At 45.7% G+C, this 23,655-nt stretch overlaps 1 protein-coding gene across 1 annotated transcript in view; it reads left to right on the top strand.

Annotated features, from left to right (window-relative positions):
• The first annotated feature begins 6,933 nt into the window (after positions 1–6,933).
• PELI2 (pellino E3 ubiquitin protein ligase family member 2) overlaps positions 6,934–23,655 on the top strand; it is a 70,415-nt gene continuing 53,693 nt past the window's right edge. The window contains exon 1 of the mRNA XM_074544008.1: positions 6,934–7,260. Coding sequence (XP_074400109.1) covers positions 6,938–7,260 — 323 coding nt within the window. The 5' untranslated portion in view covers positions 6,934–6,937. The remainder of the gene's footprint in view (positions 7,261–23,655) is intronic.

The following is a 23,655-nucleotide window of genomic DNA, read 5'->3' as shown; positions in this document are numbered from 1 at the left end:
ACCCTAACAAGATGTAGAGGAGGAAATGATGAATTGCCAGGTCTTGCTGCCCACGAAGACAGAACTCCCAAGTTGTTGTGAACCACAGAATGGACTCACAGAGTAGTTTGGGCTGGGAGGGACCCTTTAAGGTCATCTTGTCACCTTCAGCCAGAGCAGGTTGTTCAGAGCCCTGTCCAACCTCTGCCTTGAATGTTTTCAGTGCTGGTCACCCATCAGCACTTTGCTCTTTGGACAACCTGCTCAGTGCTCCACCACCCCCACACAAAACTTCCTCAAAGAACACGAGGTCCCACAGCCCTTTCTGTCCCACTCCACCAAGTCTCAGAGTGTTTTCCTTTTCCAAAATCAGTGCTGCAAAGATTGCCAAAGGCAGTGATAAGGAATTTGGGGAGACAAAGGGATGGGCTCCCATGGACTCAGTGCTTTTGCTGTGGAGCTGAATCCTGCTGGGGAACAGCCCGGGCTGGATCTCACTGGAGGTGTGGAGGAGGTTTCTGTAGCCTGCTGATTATCTGCTGGCTGAATGGGAGCTGGGGGAATGTCTCTCGTTTCTAATATGTAATAATTTCTAAAATGCATTTCATTCTCTGTAGCAGAAATATGTGGAAGTGATGTTTGATTTTAAAGTGTCTTTGTGGGTGTTCATGCTTTGCTGATGGGTGAAATATTTTGGCATCTGCAGGCTGGGGAAGTTTTGGGTCTGAGATTCATAATGCTGGTACTGATGGCTCCCATCATCCTGGGACTCCTTGAGCATCTTCTAAAAAGGGGATTTCTTGGCTGATAAAAATTCCTTGGGTGATACCAGCAGCTAGAGAGGGTTTTCAGGGATTGCAATTGGATAACCAAGGGAGCCTTTCACACCAGAGCCAGGCTGAGACCACAGATCTGTGCTGTGCCAGAGCTCCAGTGCTTGGAAAGCAGTGCTCCTCTCCTACCCCATATCCTGCAATGACTGGGGTGCTCTCATTATGTCTGACTGGGGGAAGTCTGGCTGATTTATGGGATGGCTGAATTCCTCTTTGTGCATGGGGACCCAGCCATCTGCTCTGGAAGCTGCTCCCCTGGGGAATGGGGACCGTCAGTGCCAGGGATGGCTCCTGCAGGAGGATGATGGGATCCAGGGATCCATATCCACCAGCTTTGTCTGCAGGGATAAAGGTCAGAGCAGCAGAATTTCCCCTAAATTAGGTACAAGTAAATTATAGGGAAACTCTGTCCATCTTTTGCATCCCACCACTGTATTTGTGTTAACTTTGCAATGGAGGCAAAATTAATAAACAAAAGGGGGTGAAATCTTGAAGAGCAAAAGTCGGTTCCCAAACCAGCAGCTGGGATAGGATAGAGGGATGTGGTGATCTGAGAGGGGACTTGGCTCTGGGCTGCAAATTCCTCAGCAGGAGCTGGAGCTGTGGCTGGACCTGAATCCTCCTGGGAAAAGTGCAGTAAAGGCAACACCGAGATTTGGGATGCCAGTGTTCTGGTTTTGGCAGGCACACACAAAAGGAGTTTATTTTCACTGCCCCTCAGCTAACACAGGTCCCTCAGGAACTGAGCTGCAAAATGAGTGCACAGTGCTGGTGTTCCAGGAAAGGGGGGAGCTGTGGGGCACAGGAAAAGGGACTCAGAACATCCCTCTGGAATAACCCAGGTTGCTGTAAAGGACCTACAGAACCATCTGGGCACATTTTGTGTTTTAGACTTAGATCATTCTCTTTCAAGAGAAGGACCTATGGTGCCTGTCACACCTGGGGATGCCTTTCTGGAATGACAATGACTCAATTAGAGCCAGCCATTAGACAGATATGGCTAAGGTCATCTTCTATCTACTTTACTTGGATATTTTCTTGCTGGGTCCTTCTAGAACTCCTTGCAGTCAGCTTAAATGTTTTTTGGCTTGTCAGCAAACTTTCCCATTAGGAGTCAGGGGTCTCCTCAGAAAAGGGGGGAGCTGTGGGGCACAGGAAAACAGACTCAGAACATCCCTCTGGAATAACCCAGGTTGCTGTAAAGGACCTACAGAACCATCTGGGCACATTTTGTGACTTAGATCATTCTCTTTCAAGAGAAGGACCTGTAGTCCTGGGGATGCCTTTCTGGAATGACAATAGCTCAATTAGAGCCAGCCATTAGAAGATGACCTTAGCCATGTCTGTCTATCTACTTTACTTGGACATTTTCTTGCTGGGTCCTTCTAGAACTCCTTGCAGTCAGCTTAAAATTTTTTTGGCTTGTCAGCAAACTTTCCCATTAGAAGTCAGCAGCCTGGCCAGGGCCCCACAATACCTCAAAATCCCAGCAATAACCTCTCCCCACTGTGAAAATGAAAACTGATTTCCAGCCTTTGGTTTCTCTTGACTCAGCTGCTAATCAATGCATCCCTTTCTTTATCTCATGTAACTTTTATCTCTTTGACAGCTCTTGTGGTGCCAAAGCTTTGCTGAACCCCAGGTATGTGATACACATGCAATCACTTCCTCCAACATATTCATTGACTGCTTTAAGGGGTGTGAATGCCTTATAAACTTTGATTTCTTTCTGCAAAAACTTCCTATTGCCCTTTCCCTGGTGTATGAGATCTTCCCAGTGCATCCCAGGTATCCATATTTACCTGAATTCCATTGGATTTTCATTTGTGTAATGAAAAATGACGTGGTCTCTGACTCTTTTAAGTTTTTTATTGCTTCTTCAGTAAAGTTTAATTTTTTAAGCTTGCTTCTTCAGTAGCAAGTTTGTTATTTCTCATCCTGCAGACAAGTGCAACTTTTCACAGAATTCTACAAATGCAAATATATAAAACGATTTATACAATATTTTATGGAATGATACAATTATTAATGTTGTATTTGAATCTCTTTCTAATTATTGGGCCAGTGACCTCTCTGGAAATTTGCTCCTCTGCCAATTTACCTTTATATTCCAAAATCTTCTTGGTGATACTTATATTTGAGAAGCTCATCAGAGGCACTGCAGAAAAGGAGTTTTTCTGTGGGAGTCTCAAGCCCAGACACATGGGGAGCTCATTTACTCAGCCCACCAGTGTTTTATTTCACCCCAAACTTCTCACTTTCACTGCTTGCTGCTCCCAGTGAGTCCCTGGTTGAATTTCTGCCTCTGCTTTTTTTATGAGCATTTTTATGCCTCTGGTAAACTGCTTCGAAATATCTTCTCCTCTTGCCTTGCTGTGGTTTTATATTTGCCAGTGTTTGTGCTATATTCCATTTCCCTCATTTTTGACAGCTATCTTTTTTGTTCCTAATAGCCTTCCCCACTCTGCTACTTAACTTCTTTGCTTTTAAAAATTCCTTTAGGGTCTTTATTAAGGAGTGTTACATATTAAGCTGGAGCCTGTACCATATCTTTAAGCTGCTGCCAGGGTATTTGAAAGCATTTTATCCTTTTAGCTTTTTCACTTATTTTTTAATGCAATTCTCCTCTGTAAATTTTAGGTGGTACTATGAGTCAAGACCATTACATGCTGTGGTGGAAAATCAAGACAATAGGAGAGATTCTCAAATGGAGTAAGGAAAAGGAAATCTGTTTTAGCCTGACTTAAGTTAGGCACTGAACCTCTGAGACATGGACTGAGAGGCTCCCCAAAACATGCTAATATTGGTGTTGCATCAATATGAGCAATTCCATCTTATTTTTCCTGTAATTTATTTATTAAATCTACTTTTAAAACACTTGCTGCTCTTTCTTCTGCTATTTTTATTTGGCGGCTGCTTGAGAGCCTCACTGGAGACTTCCCAGCCAGAAAGGTTTCACCCACCAGGTGATACCTGCTTAATCCTAACCTTAGAGCTGAGAGAGTTTTTCTCTTTTCCTGGGGTTTATTCTCCTCCCTGGAGCACCAAATCCAGGCTTTTGCCATCTCAAAGTTTAATTTTCCCAGCCCCAACCATCCCCACTGATGGCTGAACATAAACCTGATCCCAGGCCTGGAAATGGGAACATTTATCCCTATTGATGCTCTGATCCCATGTGCCATGAGTTCCACGTGCAGTGGGAGCTGCAGGTGTCATTCAGGGGCTGTTCAGAGGATCTCAGGATGGTTTGTGTTGAAAGGGACCTGAAATCCCATTCCATCCCACCCCTGCCATGGCAGGGACACCTTCCACCATCCCAGGATGCTCCAGCCTGGCCTGGAACACTTCCAGGGATCCAGGGGCAGTCACAGCTTCTCTGTGCAACCTGTGCCAGGGCCTGCCCACCCTCACAGTCCAGAATTTCATCCCAATATCCCATCTAAATCTCCCCTCTTGTACTTGAAAAACCTCTTTCAGTACTTTTGAAGCCCATTCCCTAAGCCCCAATTCATAAAAGCACTGAAGTACACTCAGAGTCCAGCACATCTGGAAGTACTTTGCTAAATTAGAGACTTATTAATCTTCCTGCATTTAAAATAACTTTTTATTAGATTTTAAAAATAAATGGGTATGTACAATTTCTTCATGTTTGGGATTTTTTTTTTTCTCCAAACATTGATTTTTTAATGCTTGGCTGGATATTCCTCCACCCAGCCAAGCAGCTGCTCGTGCTAAACCTGGGAGCAAAATCCTTTTTTCAGTGTTGATGCAGCCTAGAAGGAGCTCCAAATTATCTGTGACTCCCACTTTTAGGTTTTGTTTGGTTGGAAAAGAACCAAACCTCCCTTCACTGCCCTGAAAAGCCACCCTGAGACACCCCAAATCCAAAAAGGAAGGATGTTGCGAGCTGAAAAGTAGCAGAGTGCAGCTGTGGGCTTATTTCCCAATTATTTCAATGGGTTTGGGGAAAAATGCCAGCCAAGTATTGCTTGTATCAGTTGCAAAAGGAATTTTTTGGAGCTGGTGGAAATAGAGGAGCTGGGATTTGGGGTTGGGATCTGTGTGACACAGGGGGCTGTGTAATGTGAGGCAGAGCTGCTGCATGCTCCTGGCTCTGTTTCATTAGCCAAAACGTAGAAATTTTAAGTATTAAACAATTCTAAGCAGGTTTCCAGTGCTGGCAGCTATTGGTCTTTGGGAATTGAAAAGAGAAAACCTACAATTTGGCAAGAAAAGACTCAACAGCCCTCAGAACACCTTGTGGGGCTGGGGCTGATTTTCCCTCAGCCTAAAACACCCTGTGGGCAGAATGAAGAGATTGGATATGAACAGATGAAGCAAAATTCCAAGGAAAAAAATAATGGATCAGCCCAAGCTCAGGGTTTATGTCACAGTGTCCCACCACAGGTCCATGGCAGGTGAGTGCTCCTCACCCCAGCACAGCTCATCCACCACAGATGTAAATATTCCTAATATTCCTCTGTGAATCCCACTGGGATCTGTTTTTCCCCTGCACATTCATTTTTCAGCCATGCCAAGAAGAGCATTATCTGTATTTAATAATTTTTTCAGCAGTGCAAACCAGTGCATTTTCTGTAGTCATGGAGTGGGAGTCACTTCTGTGTTTAATGACAGAAAATGCACTGGTTTGTGTGCTAGGAAAGAAAAACCTGCAGGTTTGGGAAAAAGGTGCAAAGCTGCCCAACTCCCCCATTTTCCAAAAAGAGCAGTGTTAGAAAATGTGGAAGTGGGAAAGAGGGGCAAAATCAGATCTCCAAGGTCCTTCTTCATCCCTCCATCCCCAGGTGGGAGCAGTAGGAGATGCTCCAAGTGCAGACCCATCACTGACTTGTGGAAGGAACATTTTTTGGAAGATTATTGGAGTTTGTTAATGCCATGTGAAAGCCAGGCTGCTGGGAAGGTCTTGCTTTCAGGGGAGAAATGCAGAAATTGAAGAGGATGCAGCCAGGAGCTTTGTTTTCCACGCTGTTTTTGGGAATTTATTTGTTGCCTTTGACAGTGACTTACGGCCCGGCTTTCTTTTCTATTTTGTTAGAGCAATAAAGAAGATAAATCTATAATAATTCAGCTCCCTGTCTTCAATAAAATCTTGTCTTCTTCACAGAGCCCCTGGGAAGATCTCCATTTTGCCAGCCCTTCGAGATTGGTTGTGTTTTTCCATTTCACCTCTTCACCGGAACGACAGAAAAATAATATTACCAGTAAAATTAATAGCTAAATACAATTTCTGGCAGAGGGAAAGCTTTCAGCAGGAGCAGCTGGGACTGTGCTGGCCCTAAGGATGCTCTTCAGCAAAGGTGGATGCTCCCATTGCTTTTGTATTTCATAATGGGTTGGAAACCTCAAATGTCAGCTAATGAGAGTTTCTATCTTTAGCAAGGATTAATGTCAAGCCAATCTTTGCTGGTTTTGGGTTTTAGTCAGGTGCAGAGGACAAAGGGGGAGAGAAGGATGGTGGGGCAGACACCGAGGCAGAAAAATATCCTTGGAAGGCACGGAATGGGTTGTGTTGGGGAGGACCTGAAAGAGCAGTAAAGAACAAAGGGGGTGTGAGGGCATTTCTGTCCCCTCAGACAGAAATTTCTGTCCCCTCAGGAGGAGGCAGAAGAGGCTGGAATTGGGCTCTAGGGATGAGGGACAGGAGGTGGGACAGGGGAGCCCGGCAAGGGCAGGGTCTGACAGCGGGAGCCCAGGGAAGGGGCAGGGCTCCCAGCGATGGCGGCGCCGCTCCCTCAGGGGCAGGAACGGCCCCGGGAGGTCCCTCGGAACCCCCAGCCCAGACAGGAGGCACCGCGGCCCCGCAGTGACCCAAAGCTGCGTTGTAGAGACACGCCGTGGATCCCGGGGGCAGGAGGGGATCCAGAGCCCCACAGGTGCTGTGGAACCCGGGCTGCGGTGACCCAGAGCCACCGCTCGGGACCCCTCGGTGACCCCGAGCCGCGGCCGCCGGTGCGCGGCCCCTTTAAGAGCGGCCGGGTCCCCCTTACTCTATGTTTACATAACACAGCCGGGCCGTACCACTGTCGCCTGTGCGGGGGGGGCGCGCCGCGCGGGAGGGGGCGGCGCGCACCCGCGCCCAGCCCCGCCCCGTCCGCCGGCCGTTAATGGGCGCGGGGAGGGCGGGGCCACTCGCAGCCTCGCGGGGGGGGGACGGCGCCTGTTCGCTCCTCCCGCCCCCCCGCGGCGGCGGGTTGGTCCGTCCCCCCGGAGGCCCCGCCCCCCGCGCCCCCCGCGGTGTAGTGGCCGTTGCCGCTGGCCGGCGGTGCAGAGCGGAGCGGAGCCCGCTCGGGACGCGCTCCCGCACCGGCGGCCGGGACGGGGCGGCCCGGTGCTCCTACAGCGGCGGCCCCATGTTTTCCTCCAGCCAGGAGGAGCTGTGCGCGCTGAACAAGGAGCCCGTCAAGTATGGGGAGCTGGTGGTGCTGGGGTGAGTGCTGGGCAGGGGCTCCGGGGAGCTGTGGGGGGAGAAGCGCGGCGGTCCCGGAGCGGCGGGGGCTGCCTCCTGCCAGCCTCCGGCTCAGCGCCGGCCGCCTCTCGGCGCTGCGAGGGAGCGCTCGGAGCTGGAGGGGGGCGCGAGGGGGCGCGTGGCACTTCCCGCCTTCTCCCCGGCCGAGTGCGCGGCGCGGCCGCTGGAGGCGGGGGGCTGATCCCGGTGCCCGGGGGAAGCGGGGAAGGGTGGATGGATTGGGGGGGGGGTCCCGTTGTCTGAGCGGATTAGGGAGGGAGGGATGGATGAGGGGGGGTCGCGGTGCCTGAGAGGAGCGGGGAGGGACGGGGGAGGTCCCGGTGCGTGACGGGGCGCGCGGTGCGGCCGTTGCGGGCTGCCGGTGCCAGAGGGGAGGGTTGGAACGGGGACGGGGACCCGGTGCCGGAGGGGAACGGGGAGGGTTGGAACGGGGTGCCGGGGCTGGAGGGGAGTGGGGAGGGATGGAACAGGGACCCGCTGCTGGGATGGAAGGGATGGATGGGGGTGGTCCCGGTGCCAGAGGGGCCCGCACGGTGCGGCCCTTGCGGGGTCCCGGTGCTGGAGGAACGGACGGAGCGGGGTCCGGCCGCTCTCGGGCACCGAGGTCACGGCGGGGCTGGGGGAAGAAACTTCGTGCGGGGTTATGGCCACAAACCCCCCCGCTCCCCGCTGCGGGCCCCGTCCCTCCCTCGGCCGGTGCCGCCGTGCCTCGGCCGCTGGCTGCGGGAGAACGGCGTCCTCCGTGCAGATGGCAGGGAGATGACTTTGGAGCGAGCAGGGTGAAGCGCTTATATTCCGATCCGTCGTGGAAATGTTTATTTTCTCGGCTTGATATGGATCTTAAAGTAATCCGCTTGGCATTACGCTGTTGCCCTGCTGTTAAAGCTCGCAGCCGCTCTGCTGAGCGCAGCGGCGGCAGAGGAGGGAGAAGCGTCTAAGCCGCGCTTGCAGAGAGCCCTCGCCAACCTCAGGAGAGACGCTGGATTTTGGGAGTTCAGTACGGGGTAACGTGTGGGTAATGGAGCAATTTTTCTGCGCTAAACACAGCGAAAGGTTCGGAGCCAGCCGCGAAGCAGCACGGTCACAGCCTCGCTGCGTTACTCAGCCTCCCCCAGAACCTGGTTCAGATTTGCTGCAAGGTTGTAGGAAACCCAGTTCTGGTTTCTTGGGGGGATTTTTGTTCTGTTTCGGTGCTTTCCTAAAGAGCCGCGTTCACCTTTGCAGAAGAAGTGTTTGAAAAAGAGCAGCACCCAGGCTGGGTACTCTGTCCAGTGGTGCACCTTTTTTCCTTAAGGGATGCTTGAATGTTTCCTGTCACGAGACTGGGTCAAGATGCTATGTGGAATAAAACACAGCTGCTGTCATGAACGTGGCGTAGCTGGCGCTTGAAATCCTTGAATTTGAGTCCCTTGGTTCGTGAGGAATACCCACATCATGCTGAATTTAATAAAGAAACGTGTTTACTGTTTTATTTGTGGCAATGGAGGGTGAGCTCAGCTGTGCAACACTGTCTCCGACAATAAAGTCATAGTACAATGCCGAATCTTTAATTAAATTAGAGTGCATAAATTGATGTTGTGCTGCAGAGGCTCTTTGTGCACAGCTGGAAGCATTTTCCTTTCTGTTGCTTTCCTATTTTTAGCAGCAGTTGAAAGTGCAGAAGTATGAAATGTTTTGGCTCTGATCTTAACCTGGCAAAGTCTGGTGAGCTTTGCCTTTAATATGGGGACTCATTGATCTCGCCTTATCGGTTCTGCTGGGCTCTTGATCTTCACTGTGTGCGTTGAAACACACCAATAAAATCGAAATAAAATATAACGAGCTGAGTTTGGGTCCTGTTTGAGTTTCAGCTGTTCTCTAAAACCACTGAGGCTGCATCTTGTAGGTGTAAGACGTACTGAAAATGCAAACAGATGCTGTTGTCCTTGCAGTGCAGCCAGGGACAAGAAGTCTGTGCAGGGGAGCTGAGTGTCCCTGTGGCTGCACTCAAACAATGGGGCAGTCACTGCTCACACAATGGGATGCAGGGCTAGGTAGACGTGATGGAAGCAATCCAGGAAATCTCATGCCTTCAGTAAATGTATTTTTAATTTTTAGACGGAAGATTGTTGTTTTAAGAGCCCTTTGCTACTTCAGGAGTTCATTACTGCGTGTCCTATCAGAGGTGTCTTAAATGTTTGTAGTGCCATAAATAATGCAAACATCCCTCTCTTTGGTGACTCAACATTTGTGACTAGGAACTCTTGGAACAGCTTAAGCTGTTCAGTATGCTAAAAAACCACTTAATACCTGTTTTGTATTAAAATCTTGTAATCTGGAGTTTCATTTAAATAAGACAATGTAAATCTGCTCTCCTCCCTGCAGTGAAACTGAGACCTGGGGACCAGCAGAAGCGTTTCTGTTGCAGCTCCTGTTACAACTGCCTGATTAAAATTGATAGAGCAGCCTCGCAGCTAGGTTAAAAAAAAAAAAAGGCTGTTTGAGACACTGTGTGGGTTGTTGGTGTTTTTTTTTTTTTTTTTTTTTTTTTAAAAAAGCCTTGATTGTGATGTTGATGAATAACTTGTGTCTTGAACTGTGAGACTTTTAAATTAGGTGGTGAAAAGGATGATGAACAAAGGAATTGGCATACCTGGCAAACTGCTGAGCTCCTGTTTTTAAGATGACAAAACTTTCCCTTTATCTTTTGCTCTCGCTCTGCCTTAGCAGTATTAAAGTGGGGTTGCTGTACCTTGACCTTTAAATGGAGGGAAAGGTGTTTTTTTGGCACGTTCCTTATTGTCTCAGTAGTTGGGATTGTTCAGTGTGCACATCAGCATGAGCCCCAGCAAAGCCCGAGGCGCTCGGTGTGTGCAGCAAACACATTTCTGATGTCTCCCAGCTCTGGGCTGGCAGTGATGTGGCAGCGTGTGTTTGGTTAAGGTTTTGCCGAGGTTTACATAATCAATGTTGTAGTGAATAGAAACAGTTTATGTAAATGGAGCCAGACAGGTCAAGATGGCTGGTAAAGAAGAGATCATCTGCTTTATTGTGAATCTGCTTGTGTACATCTGCTCGTAGCATCATCTGCTCACAAAAGGCTCGGGATTTCTTGGTGAAGCAGAAACATTCATATTCTAATTCTTTTTGAAGAAAAAAAGAAAGCAGCTTTGTTTGAAGTCCTGTCAAAGTAATGGCTCATTATATATTTCTTGGAACGTGGGGCTGGAGGGAGTTAAGGAGATGCTGAATGCAGTTCCGAGTACCTGAATAGTGTCAGGGTGTTTGTTTCTGCCTTTGTCAGGAGCTTTTGTTTGACTTCTCTGGTGCCTTAATGTTGTGAGGTGCATGTCCTGGCCCCTTTGTCCCCTAACTCTGAATTGTGCCTGAAGCCTTTATTGCAGCAGTGTCACGGTGTTAAACGCTGGAGGAGCCTGTCCCTGGCTGCAGGGGGTGGCTGTCACTAAGGCAGGTGTCAGTGGCCTGGTGCCCTTAAATCCTTTGGGGCTGCACGCTGGGGATGGGCAGCTGTGACCTCTCAAAGTCACTTGATTAAAATGATGTAAATTGAAGGGGGAACAGCAAACAGACACGAGCTGTAGTCAGTGGCTGAGTTCTGTAGCAGTGAAAGATTTGTACCTGACATTGAATGCTGTTTTTGGATGGGGTTTCTGGTAGTTGTGTGCATGTAAATGGAATATTTTTTATTAACCAAAGGCTTTCTTGGTGTTTGCTACTCCTTAGAAAGGAGGTACAGCCTGGTGCATCCTCGACTTCGTTGTACAGACTCACTGGATTTTGCGATATCCAATGCATTTTTAAAATTTAACCAGACAAAACTCTAAGGTCTGTCCTTCAGTGTTGCTACAGTAGTAATTTTGAAATTGCTGCCAACATTTTGCATGTAAATTTTCCATTGACTGCCATTAAAATAAATGAGTTGGTTAATTTGGAGGCTTTAGTGCTGAAGGAAGCCACTGTGAGTTATGTGAGCATTTTTTAGTGTGGGCTCTTGGACATCCTTGAATAAATAAGCTGTAGTTCTGCTTAAATTTAACCTTTTGAGGAAGCAGAATTAAAGGATAGGTCCTGGAGCAGCCTGGTCTGGTGGAAGATGTCCCTGCCCATAGCAGGGAGTTGGAACTAAATGGTCTTTAAAGGTCTCTTCCAAACCAACCATTCTGGGATTCTACAACAATTCTCACTTGTGTTCACAGTCACACAGTTTGTGGTAATTTTTGGGCAACTCTTCTCATTGATGGATGACTTTATACTTGAAGCAACTTTAGATCTGAAACAGTCTTTTTGTGTTAATCTGAAGGGACATGCATTTTTAAATTCCTGTTTTTCATACTGTCTCTTTCTGACTGATCAGAGTTCCCACTACCACTAACCTCTTGCAGGGCAAATCAACTTTCTGAAGTGTCTTCTGCTTATAAACATATTTCTGTATTTTTAACTTACCTGTCTGGCTTTTGGCATCACTCTTGTTCATGTCTTGCTGTGCAGTTCAGGAAGAAGCCAGGGTAGGTTTCCAGTGGTGTTGACAAATGCAGGAGCAGAGTGGGATCTGTGCTTGTCCTTGAGTGCTGTTTGCTGCTGTGCATGGACTGACGGAGGAGGGAGAGTGATCCTGGTGTGGAATTAAACTGGGACTTGGTTTGCACAGAGATGGATTTGCTGCTGCCAGGCTGAGGCTTGGTTTAATGACTTGGTGATTTCCTGCACTATCTGCTATAGATATATTGGGAAACTGCTTAGGTGACTCAAGTTCTGCTTTTAAGCCTTATTTGAAAATGTACTTTAGGTTTCATTTAAAGGAATGAGTGTAGCACATAATGGGAACTACCAGTTAAATGTGTTCAAGGTCATGATTCTCTGAGAATCATTGGATCCAGCAGTCATAGCTGGAAGGCTGCTGTTCTGAGAAATAGATTTTGGGTTTTTTTGGTGTTTTTTTTTTTCTTTGATATTGACAGTGGCTTCTTGGTGACCTTTATGTCTTGTGCTGGGTTTATGGTGGATTTTATATGTGCATATTGCAAATGTGTGATCAGGGTCAGTTCAGAACTTGCAAGGAGATTAATCAAACACCAGAAGAATTGTGTCTGAATAGAACATTAACTGCAGAGTAGGAAAACAGTGGAAAGGATTATATCTGAGGAAAGGTCTGTGGATTTTTTGGAAAGCTTGTGTATGGCTGGATAGAGCAAACGTTTTGCTTCATTTAAGCTAAGAAAGAAAACATACTTGAGTTGGTTTTTTACAGCTATCCTATTCCTTGGAGTACTGTTGACTTTCTCAGAGTGCAGATTTGTATCCAGCTGTAGGCTTTATTCACAACATCTCAGTACCCATGTAAAATCAGAGAGCACAAACGTCAGACTCTAAAATCTATGTTTATTGAAGCAAATCACAGCATCAAACGTCTGCATCTTTAATGTTTGTTATAAAAAGGAAACTGAGTGCATTCTGGAAGTTAAAGTAATCCCCTTGGTGTGTACAGGCAGGAGGTCACACATGTGGAAGTGAAAGACTCAGGGTTTTTCCCTTAAAATATGGAAAACAGTTTACTCTGAATAAACAAGTCTGGGAAATGTAGGATTTGCCTTTGATGCACTTATTGTGTGGAACCAAGTAGCTGTTCCTCTTCAGCCCTGGCAGAATCAGGGATTAATAGTTTTCCATTTTCAGCTGAAATTTGTACATGGATAAATACTCTAACAGTCCACTTGGTTACTTTAAAATATGCATAAACCAAGACTTTACTTTCTAGGCTGTTAAGGTTTGTTTTTTGTTGCTGAAAGCAGTATCTTACTTAAGCTATTTCATGTTCCTTCTTAACAGCAGGCTGTTCTTTGACTGTGATTATTACAAGGTTGCTTGAGAACAGATTTTTCCTAAGAAGTCAGGAACTTATTATCCAGTTCAAACTGAAATTATGGCTGGTTTATACTTACAGAACTAATGCTGCTCTTAACTTGCTCAGTAGTGACAGAAGGTATAAACTTGATACTTTAAGATAACAAACTCCTCCTCCTGTACCCTGATGAGAAGGTGTGTGAGTGTAGTGCTGAGCCTGTGCCTTGCTCTAGGTGGGGTTTGTTAGTTCAGGGTGCCAGCAGGGAAGTTTTCAGCTGTTTGCAAAGTCCTGCAGAAGTGTCTTGTTTCCTGTTGGTGTTGTCTGCACATTCCCAGTTTGTCCTGAGAGCACATGTGGCTGTGAAACCTTCCAAAGATCACTCTGGTGGGTTAGCTGCAGTCTTGTTAGTGCTTTTTGTGGTGTCACCTCAGTCTGGTTTATTCTGCACTGTCATACTCGTGGCTTATTGTCCTGTGGTCAGCAAGGCAAGTGAAGTAAAGGAGGATTTGGTCTAAGCTCCCAGCTTGAAGCAGGATCTCGAGCTGGTTTCCAGTGTACTTTGTGCTATCAAATCCTTTTTTGCTTCTGCTGTTTGATACCCTAAATCTCATTTGTGTGGGGGATGCTTTTTCTTTTATCACCAGAAATCCTTATGTTTATTCTTGCTCCGTCCCAAGGTCACCACTGGAAGCTTGCACGTGACTTGTCACGAGTTGAAACCTTGAGGGACAGCAGTGAGGATGCTGGCATAGGGACTGTGCCTGCTTCCAGAGACTTCTGAGGCAAAGCTGCTCGTTCTGTTTGTTTTATGAAGACATCACTGAATGGTGCCCTTGCATTTTTCATTTCACCTGCATAGACCAATATGTTGAAGGGCTCCTGCCTTTCCTTCAGAGGGATTGTTTCCCTCTTGATAAGATGTAGTTTAGAATTTTATGCCTCTCTTATTTTTGCATCATATTTATTTTTATCCTGGTGTAGCTTTATACAGGTTAGTCCTGAGTCTTGAGTTCATAGTGATATCCCCATACTTTGGGGGACCAATTTGTGCCTTGTCTGACAAACTGTAAGTAACATCTGGGATTAGACTGCTTTAATCCTATTACTTGCTAGCCTGGAATAGTCCTGGTGCTCATGTTAAGCAGAGAGTACAGTTGGGAGCAGTGGGGGTTCCACAGCAGAGATTAGTGAGCTCTGGGGGCTGAGCAGGAGCAGGAGCAGTGCTGTCCCCCCAGCTGAGCCCCCTCTGTGCTGACTCCTCTGTTTGACCTTGTAATGTCACCTCCTGTGCAAACACTCTCCCTGGGTCTCTGCAGTGTCCCTGGCTGAATAATGATTGAAAACCAAAGAGCAGGGAGGACAGTGGGCAGCAAACTGTTTGTAGGGTTTTCTTAAAGTCTGAGTGTGCACTGTGGTGCTGGGAGTTCAGCACTAAGAGCAGCCTGTCTTTGGGTTTGCCTAGGAATAAACATCTCTCCTGCTCTTCCCACAAACAGCACTTGTTGGCTCGAGTTAAAAGATCCTAGGATTCAGGAAGACAGTCCTTGTAGGAAATCCCTGTATGGTGAAACTTCAGCAGTTTTAAATATTTGGTATTTGGAGACTTGTCACTGAGGAGCTGTGTGGTGGGAGGATGCAGCATTTTAGTGTGATGGGGTTATGAGTGATGTGTGAACAAGGTGACACTGGACTTGCATTGTCTTCAGCTACACAATGCTTCTACAATTACTCCTGATTAGTGCAACCTCTGTTCCTAAAAATAGCAACTGTCAGCTGTTTTGCAATGAAATTTCACTCAGTCCTTCATATTCCAGCCTGGAAGTGCTCGGGTGAGGTCACTGGGAAGCACGCCCACAGCTGGGTAGTACAGCAGCTATTGGCTCATGGAGGAGGGAGAGTAATTCAGCTAAAAGCTTTCTTCTGTTTCACAACAGAAATGTCATCTGGAGGGAGCACATTATAAACAGCAGTTGTGAAAATGGATACAGACAACGTCTGCAAAGCTGAAGAGTTTGCTGTGGTAAAAGCAAAGTGGTTTGGAGATGAGCTCTGTTTGATGAGGAATGATGTGAAGGTGCTGATAGCTGAAGGACCTGTTTAGGCATCCTGCTTTCAATAGCACCTTGTTTATGCTGGAGAGAGGGAAAGCAAGCAGGCTCTGCTTTGTGTTTCTGGAAGTGATTTACTTCAGGCCATTTAACAGTATAATTTTCAGTATTTCATGCTGACCTCACTGTAGATACAACTCGTGTTTCAAGGAGGATGGAGTAGATGTGGGCTGCACCGAATCTGGGCAGCACAAGGCTTCCTGTTCTCAGGAATTGGTACAAAGGCCACACTGAATGTATGTCAATAAAGACCTGATGTTCTTCTGTCATATTTATTGCTTGTATTAACTGTGATACAGCAACATTGCTGTATAGCAACTGATTGTGTTTACCAGAGGTGCCAGCAGGCAGCAGGGAGTCAGGTACTGTGTAAAATGTGTTGTGCTGCCTCCCCAAAAGAGTGGGGACAGGCAAGGAAAGTTATGAGGCAGCTGGCACATAGTAGGTTAAAAGGAGAAGGCCAAGAAGCATTGTGGTCACCTCCTTGAGCACTGTAATGTTAACTGACCCCTACTGCAATTTTATTTTTCTCTTTATGTTCAAGGAATTGAGAATGAAAAGTTCTCAGTGTTTCTATCTGAGGAACGCTTTTTAACTTCTTGAAGCACTTACTGAACTGTAATGATGTTTTTAGTGGGCTTTCAAATTACTCTTCACCCAGAAATGTGTGTGCTGTCTTTAATTTAGAATCCATTTAATAAGTTGTCATGAAAGAATTTTATTCTTCAAACTGGCTGGCTTTAGCAATGCCTCAACAAACAGGTAGGCTTCAAACTTCTTAAGGCATGGAAATGTCCTGGGTGAGGACAGAGTGGGACTGACAGTGAAGACAATTAGTCACTGTGTGAAAGTAAACAAATTGAAGTGAATAAAAGCTTAAATCTCAGCTTGCCTGTTACAAATAAACTGGAGCCCAAAGGTGCAAACCCTGGAGCACGTGCCCCTTGGAAAAGGGAAAGAACTGTTTAGTCTGGACACAGAAGTTAATGGGCTGAAACTTTGATATAAGCACAGCTGTATTTCTTCATGTGCAACAACATGAATTCATTTTGATTGTTGGTGTCTGATTTAGTGCTGGTGGAGGCAGAGCCTTTGAAACAGGAGCAGAGTTTGTGTGTGTCCTCCTTTCACAGGAGACGCTGTGCTGGTGAAAGATAGCGAGGGCTGCGAGGTTCCTGCTTCCCAGCACATGCTGTGCCAGGGTTCAGCACCTCTCAGGCTGACTGTGTTTTTTATGGAACATTGACTAATACACCAAAATGTTGCTGTACTTTCAAGCTGCCTTCCTCCTAGAGCATGTTTGACCTCTGAGAGCAAATAGCTGTGCAGCTCAATGCTTGGATTCAAAATCATTTTGGTGTTGAAGACAAATCTTTCAGACTTGATAGGATTCATTACCTTGTGCTTGCCCTAACCTTCCTGCTAACATACATGCAATACTTACTTTGGATTGCATTCTGAATCTTAAAATTTGCTGGAGTAGTTTCTCAGTGCATCAGGGAGTGAGTTTTGATTTGTGGGTTTGGTGTGTGGCTTTCTGTGCTGGGCAGTGGGCACAAGTCCCATTCCAGTGTGATGGGAGAGGTGGCAGTGCCCTGCTGCAGGTCTGGAGAATTCAGAGGAATTCTTCCTAAGTGTTCCCTCATCTCACTTCTGCCAGAAGATTTAATTAAATGGGCTGTCAGTACCTTGGTGGCTTTAGCCAAAAAATTACTGGCAAATTAAGCAAATGGAATGATTTGGTGTTGGGGCAGCTCTGTGAGGAGGCAGGTGTTGGTTGGTTCATGTGAGCAGCTGAGTAACTTCTTCCATCAGAGCAAAAACTGGAGAAGGAAGTTGGGCAACAGCCAAATGGACAAGCCTTGCATGGTTTTTTACTTCACTTTTGTTTTAGGCTGGGCTTCACTGGAAGAATGAAAATGAAAGCTGAGGGATGCCTCAGAGCAGCCCTGGTGGTGCAGCTGCCCTTGGATGGTGCTGGCAGTCTGGGAATGGCAGGATCTGCCTCGATGGGCAGTGGCCATGGGAGCTGCAGTGCCTTGGTCTCACTGGCTGTGCTGGGATCTGTTCCCTAGCTGGGATGCCTTGCCCAGGGTGCCAGGGTAGAGACTGCAAGCTGCTTGTTTGCTTTTAGGATGTGCACTGCGAATTTCTCCTGTCATTTCCATAAATATTTTCTTAATACCCAAATGGTTTTTCCTGCCCTTTTTGGTAATGAGTTGCTGTGCCCGTTTAAAAGACTTTGATGGAGCATTCCCAAAATCTCTGGATGTGTTCTTTCTTTTGGCTATGAAAGATAACTAAGCTGGGTTTTTTCCAGTAGTTTTAGTCTGCTTGCTGTCAGAGCAAAAGAGCTTTAACTTTTGACTTGGGTTTGGTGTCTTTTTCCATGTTTGAGCACAAATGCTGGAGTTCCATTGCTCACTTAGCTGTGCCTTATCTCTGGTTGTGCAATTCCACTTCCAGCTGCAGGACTGAGTGCCATATATCCAGCTTTATGGCAAGTTCAGAGTTTCCAGCATGCAGAGACTGGTGTTATCCAGCAAATAGCTCTCCATGTAAGGATGCAGGGAGACTACAGAAAGTACAGTTCCCTCTGTAAGCAAAGCCTGGGTTGAAGTGATTAACAGGGTTTAAGTCAAGCTCTGTGTACCCTCCTATTTATTATGTGCAATGTGACTTCAAATTCAACTCTGATCACGTATTGCTGGTTTGCACCTTGAGCTCTTTGGAGGAGACTGGTTTATGTTATGGCTTTATTACTGGCAGTCTCTTGGTGTGGAGAGAACAATGGTAAAATGACGCTTTGTGAAAGGGCAAGCAGAGTGAGGAAAAAGTGATTTGCTCTTTCACCTCTGGGCGTTCTGTGGCCAGTGCAGATGGGAGGGAAGGAACTGGATTTGGGGTTGGCTGGGGTCCAGTTGCAGACTCTATTGAGACCCAAGCCAGAAGGAGTATGGGCTTATTTGTAAGTTTTGGGCAGAGATGACAGTTGAGAAAAACCAGCTGTCTCACTTTTGTGAGCTGAGGAAATTAGTTCTGAATATGTCAGGTGGTAAAAGTGGGATGCTTTGTGCTGTGCAGAGACTGAGAAATGCATTAAAGATCAGTTTGTCATGCCTAAGTCAAGAGACCAAAACATTTAGCTGAGTTAAACTAAGATAAGAATGTATGATGCTCTTTAATATCCAGAAAATAAGTGTATTCATTTGTAAAAACAACTCATTTATTGTAACCATGAGTCCAAAGGAATGTTCTCCCACCTCCTGCACCATTCTTACTTGTGCCTGAACTAAGTGAAGCTTGTGTGAGTGATTGTGAGCAGCCTTTGTTTATTTAGTCATTATTAAATCTAAAGGCTGGTCTGGTTAGGGATAACACACATTTCATTTTTCTTCCTAGACTTTACTCTGTATTTGGAGAAACACTGAGTTTATTTGATATACAGACCTATGCAGTGTGACAGCTATTGTCAAAAATGTGAAAAAAATGTGGTATAGCAAGCAGAATTTGACAGAACCTTTTAGTTTCCTGTTATTTGTTGTTTGTTTTGGAAGAACAAAAATCCACATAATGACTGTTGAAATGGGCAGTTTGTCTTGGCATAAATGAATCCTGGTTAAAATCTGGAGAAGTTCTGAACAGGTGCTTGTTTCCCTGATGGTCATAACTGCTTGTAGTGATGCCTCAGGTTTTAGCTTTTATATTTTTCAGATTCTGTGCTGCTTTAGTGTGTGGGTCTCGACTTCTTGTTTGGGATGGTGAGTTCTATTCACAGAGAAGGGAGACAAAATAATTCCTTCTCTAGCTGGGGACCATGGACAGCCCATCCAAATCTCAGGTCCAAGAACATAAACAATGTGGACTGAAGAGAGGAAAACAATAAGGATGGGACTTCATGGAGTAAAGCTGGAATTAGACAATTAGCTCCAATATGCAAATGGAGCAGATCTGATCAAAGTGAGAGAGACCCTGTGACCAGTGACATTTTGTGACCATTTTGGTTCACCTGGGGTGCAGCCCTGGCTGGGCTCTTGTGCTGCCCAAGGAGGATCCACTGAGGCCTCCTAATAAATCCCTGCTTTATTCTGTAACCCTGTCTAGTCTCTCTTCTAGGTCAGCCTTCCCAGGGCATCAGTAGCCTCTGGAACTGCAGCTGTTTGTGCTGTGGGATAAGCTGTGAAGGATCTGCTGTTGGGACAGAACAAGGGGTCACTTTGGGCTGGTGATGGCACAGCTGCAGAGCAGCAGTCACTCACTGCTCCTGCCTGCCCAGGCAGTTTCCTTGCAGGAGGACACTGAATCCTCAGCTCTGCTGGCACCACAGGCTCCCTCTCCCAGTCATTTTCCATCTGCCTCTGGTGAATATGCTGTGATTTACTGAGAGGTGTAGTGACAGGTGAGGTTGTAGTCTGTAACTGGAAATGAAGGATGTCACTGAACTGATTTTATTCCACAGCCTCCCGATGCTATTTGAGCTCTGGTGAAGAGAGGCTGTAAAGATGAATGAGATTCCTACCCCCCTCCTTGTTAGACATCAGGGAATCCATGTGACTGATTCTCACCTCTGAGAAAAAGCTTCAATTGGAGCTGTCACCTCAGTAGACAAAGAAGGAATCCAACTGCAAGACATGTACCCAGAGGAAATCATGCTTTGCTGGTTCCCTGGCTTATGAAACTCCTTGTTTTTTCATTGTTCTCCTTGTCACTAGCAGTGCTTCACCTCTGCTGCCTGCAGTAGTAATAACAGTGTTGAGATGTTGAGTTTGAGTGAGTGGGAATGGACACAAATGTTCTGCTACCCCAGGTGACTGAGGGATGGATGTAGGAGAGCTTTGGGTATAGAAGAGAATAACTGAGTGTTGTCTTTTCTTGGAAAATCAGCTTTTGTGAACACAGCCTGAAACTGCTTTGAGAATTGTCAGCAATGTCTCTCTAAATGTAAATAAATCTCTAAATGTAGTTTAGCAGCCTCATATTTTGCCTCATGGATGAGCTCAGTTCAGAGCTAAGAATAGTATTCTGTGTTACTCAAACATTTAAATTTTCTGGATGTGGAAAGTCTTCTTTTCCTAGTGGTTGTAAAATAACCTAGTGGAGGATTTTTGTCCTTGGCTGAAACTCTAAAAGGAAAAATTTGGGATTTGTCCAGACATGAATGCCTCTCCAGTAGATTTCAGGCTTGTTCCTTTCCTATAGGCAGTTCCAAGAGAATTGCTTCTGGATTCTACAAAGATACTGAAACAAACTGATGGGCTGTGAGTGTTTCTGGATGTCATTCATATCTTGTGCTCCCCCTCAAGGTGGTGCAGCCTGAGAGATTTCTACAAATGCTTATTTTTGATAGGGCTGTAGGAGGAAAGGAAAACAGTTGTGAGACACCCTTAGAGATATTCCTATGGGTATAATGCCAAAGAATTGACATGGTAGGAAAGGTTTATGTTCTGAAATTCACATGCAGCACCTTTAGCTGGGCAAGGGAGGACAGGAAAGAATTTGGTGTCTGCAAAACCCACATAAAAACGAGATAATACAGACATAATCTGAATCTTGCACATCCTCATGCCCTGCTGTAGCTGCAGAGCTCTTCAGCACTGCACCACTCCCCTCTTCAGCTGGAAACAGTGCAGCATGGCCAAGGTGCCCTTATGGAGAGCGATGTCAGGTATGAAAACTCGAGGGCAACAGGGAATCTCTGGAGCCAGGCAGCTGTAATCAATTACTTGATTTCTGTGTCTCTGAACTAGCTCCTGCAGTCATGCTTTGCTGGGCAATGCACTTCCAATTTCAGTCTTGGGCTCATGAGCTTTATTTCCACAGCTGAATTTCCATTTGGCTTGCAAAAGCTGCTTCTGAGTCCTGTAATGCTGTTTGATATTATGGCCTTTACTTGGGGAAACATTGCTTTAAGCAGATCCTCTGTTTTCTTGGTCTGGTTTGCCCCATAGGGCGTCCTTGCCTTAAAAATCAAAGGAGTCTAAAGAAACAGAGAGAAACATATGGGGTGGCTTGTTTTCTTGAAAGTTGGTGAACAAAAATAGTAATAGTATGCTGTCTGTCTTTGTGGGTGTTGGCAGAGAAAAAGAGCTGGATTTCCAAAGGAAATAATTTGAGGGAGAACTGTCTGTGGTTTTAAACTTATTTTCTTTTCTACAAGCCATTGTGCCACTTGTGCACATTACTTAATATCTGTTGGAATGAAACTTCAGCTTGCAGAGCTTAACCAGAAGTAACCAGGCTGGAATAGCCCTGCAGAGGAGCTGAGTGAGAGTTTTGCTCTAGGAAATTTCTCTGATTTAGAGAGTTCAATGTGGCTTCAGAGCTTGCATCTGTGTGTGAACACAGTCTTGTGTGGTTGTTTTGCACAAAAGTCTCGTGCTGTTTCTGTGAGGAGGAGATGCCTTCCCATCGTCAGAGCACAGCAAGATCTGCACCAAGCTCTGTAGTGAGATTCTTCAGAGATCACAATCTGAGCATTAGGACCTGGAAAAACATTAGGAATTCATCACTTGTGTTGCTTTGATTCATTCTTAGTAAGTGGTGTTTTCTGAGGCCTGTGAAAGGTCAATGTTTATTTTATGTAGCATTTTGGGAAACCCTCTTAAGGGAAGCAAATCTCAACACTGGTGAAGGTGTGAAACTGAAAGGCTTTGCTGTCATGAAGGTACATAGATCAGAATTCATTCTGCTGATCAGCAGTAAACACCTAATGGCTTTGCAGAAATCTTTTCCTGGCTAGAGATGTCTGATTAACTTTGTTATAGATGATGATAAAAGCAAACACCCAAGGTTGCTCTGAATTAGTAAGCTGTCAGCGTGTTTTAAGTCTGAAGAAGATATATTGAAGTGTAGCTCTCTGCACTGCTGCACTGTTAATTTCTGGTTTATTAAGACTTTTTTTTAAAAGCCCCCACAGTTACAGCAGGGCTGTGATGCCTCTGTAGGTTTCAGGTAGTTCTTTCAGACATGATATGAAGAATTATTTATCCTGTGTGGATTTTAGGGTATATAACACACTTGCTAACCAAGAACAGGCAGAAAGGTAATTCTTTGCTTTTTCTCTTTACTTACCCACTCTAAACATGCTAGGAGCAGGCAGAGCAGTGGATTATCTTCCCTTTGACAGCTTGTGCCATGGAGCAGTTGATGTAGTGCAGAATCAGTGATATTGAGGAAGCTGCTGTGTTCAGAGGCAGCAACGCTTGCAAGTGCCACAAAGAAGGAAACCCAATTCTTTTTTTACTGTTTCTGAGGCAAATATTTGGGATTCTGTTCAGCAGTTGGGGTTGAACTGGGAGCTGTGCATTTGTAAGGGTCTCTTTTTCCCTGGGAAATTAAAAGGAATGTTCAGATTGATGGAATTAGACTCAGATGTTGCAGCTTAGGATGCAATAGCTGAGTGCCTCACTTTCTATTCAGTGCACTGCTGGTGAGATCACTTATATTCACAAAATGGATGCAAATTTTCTCTCTTCCTCTGTGCTAAATGGTACTGAAACCATCCTAAGACTATTCTTGTTATGCTTGAGTGTTTGAAAAAGCTGTTGCAGACATCCTGGAACTTCTTCCACTGTCTGTGAAATGACAAAAATGACATTGCCACTGCTTGTATTTGGAGGTGAACTGAAGTTATGAGAAAGCTATCACCTCTTCTTGTGAAAATGTGAATTATCAAATAGTCCTTGATAGCGTTTTAGGGAAAGCACTTGATTTCTTAGGAAATGACTGTTAGGACTGTGCTTTTATTTTCAATGGCTCAAATGTTCCTTTGAGTGAAATGTGGTTTCTCCATAATGTTTAATGTAGTGCAGTTTCAGCTGTAACGTGGTGTTATTACTGCTCATTCCTCAGGCTAAAATGTGAGCACTTTGGTTTTGCACCTTGGAGCATGTGGGAAGTACAAACAGAATGTTCAGAATGTCAGGGCAGGTGGGTTTTGAGGTCTCTCACATCCCCTTGCATGGTGTGAAGTCTTGATTTGTCTCAGTTTTGAAACTTGCAGCCTTTTCTTGATGTGATGTTTAAGAGCAGACTGTAAATAGTTTCCAAACAAAGCTGTGTGGTTCCTAAGCCTCTGGTGGTGTGGATCAACAGGATTCCTCCTCCCTTCTTTCCTCCTGTGCACTGAAACCCTGCTGGGTGTAGTACTTTGCTTTGAAAGGGATTTTGTGTTTTACTGACTTGTTTTGAGTGCACTGAAAGTCATATCTCACTTTCTGCTGTATCTGTGTTTATTTAACACCAAACACCATATCCAGCAATTCCAGTGGCATTTGGTGGATTATGGATCCTTCTCAGATGAGCAGCATTTCCTCTGTGCTATGAGAGCTTTAGGGTTGGAAAGAGGATTCTGTAAACATGGTGCTTTGCCCACCTCTTGTGCTCTTTTAGCTGGAATAAAAAGCA

The sequence above is a fragment of the Zonotrichia albicollis genome, chromosome 6 (assembly GCF_047830755.1).
Source record: "Zonotrichia albicollis isolate bZonAlb1 chromosome 6, bZonAlb1.hap1, whole genome shotgun sequence".
Taxonomy (NCBI): Eukaryota; Metazoa; Chordata; class Aves; order Passeriformes; family Passerellidae; genus Zonotrichia; species Zonotrichia albicollis.
The sequence above is the reverse complement of the archived record's forward strand: the minus strand, read 5'-3'. Positions and strand labels throughout refer to the sequence as shown.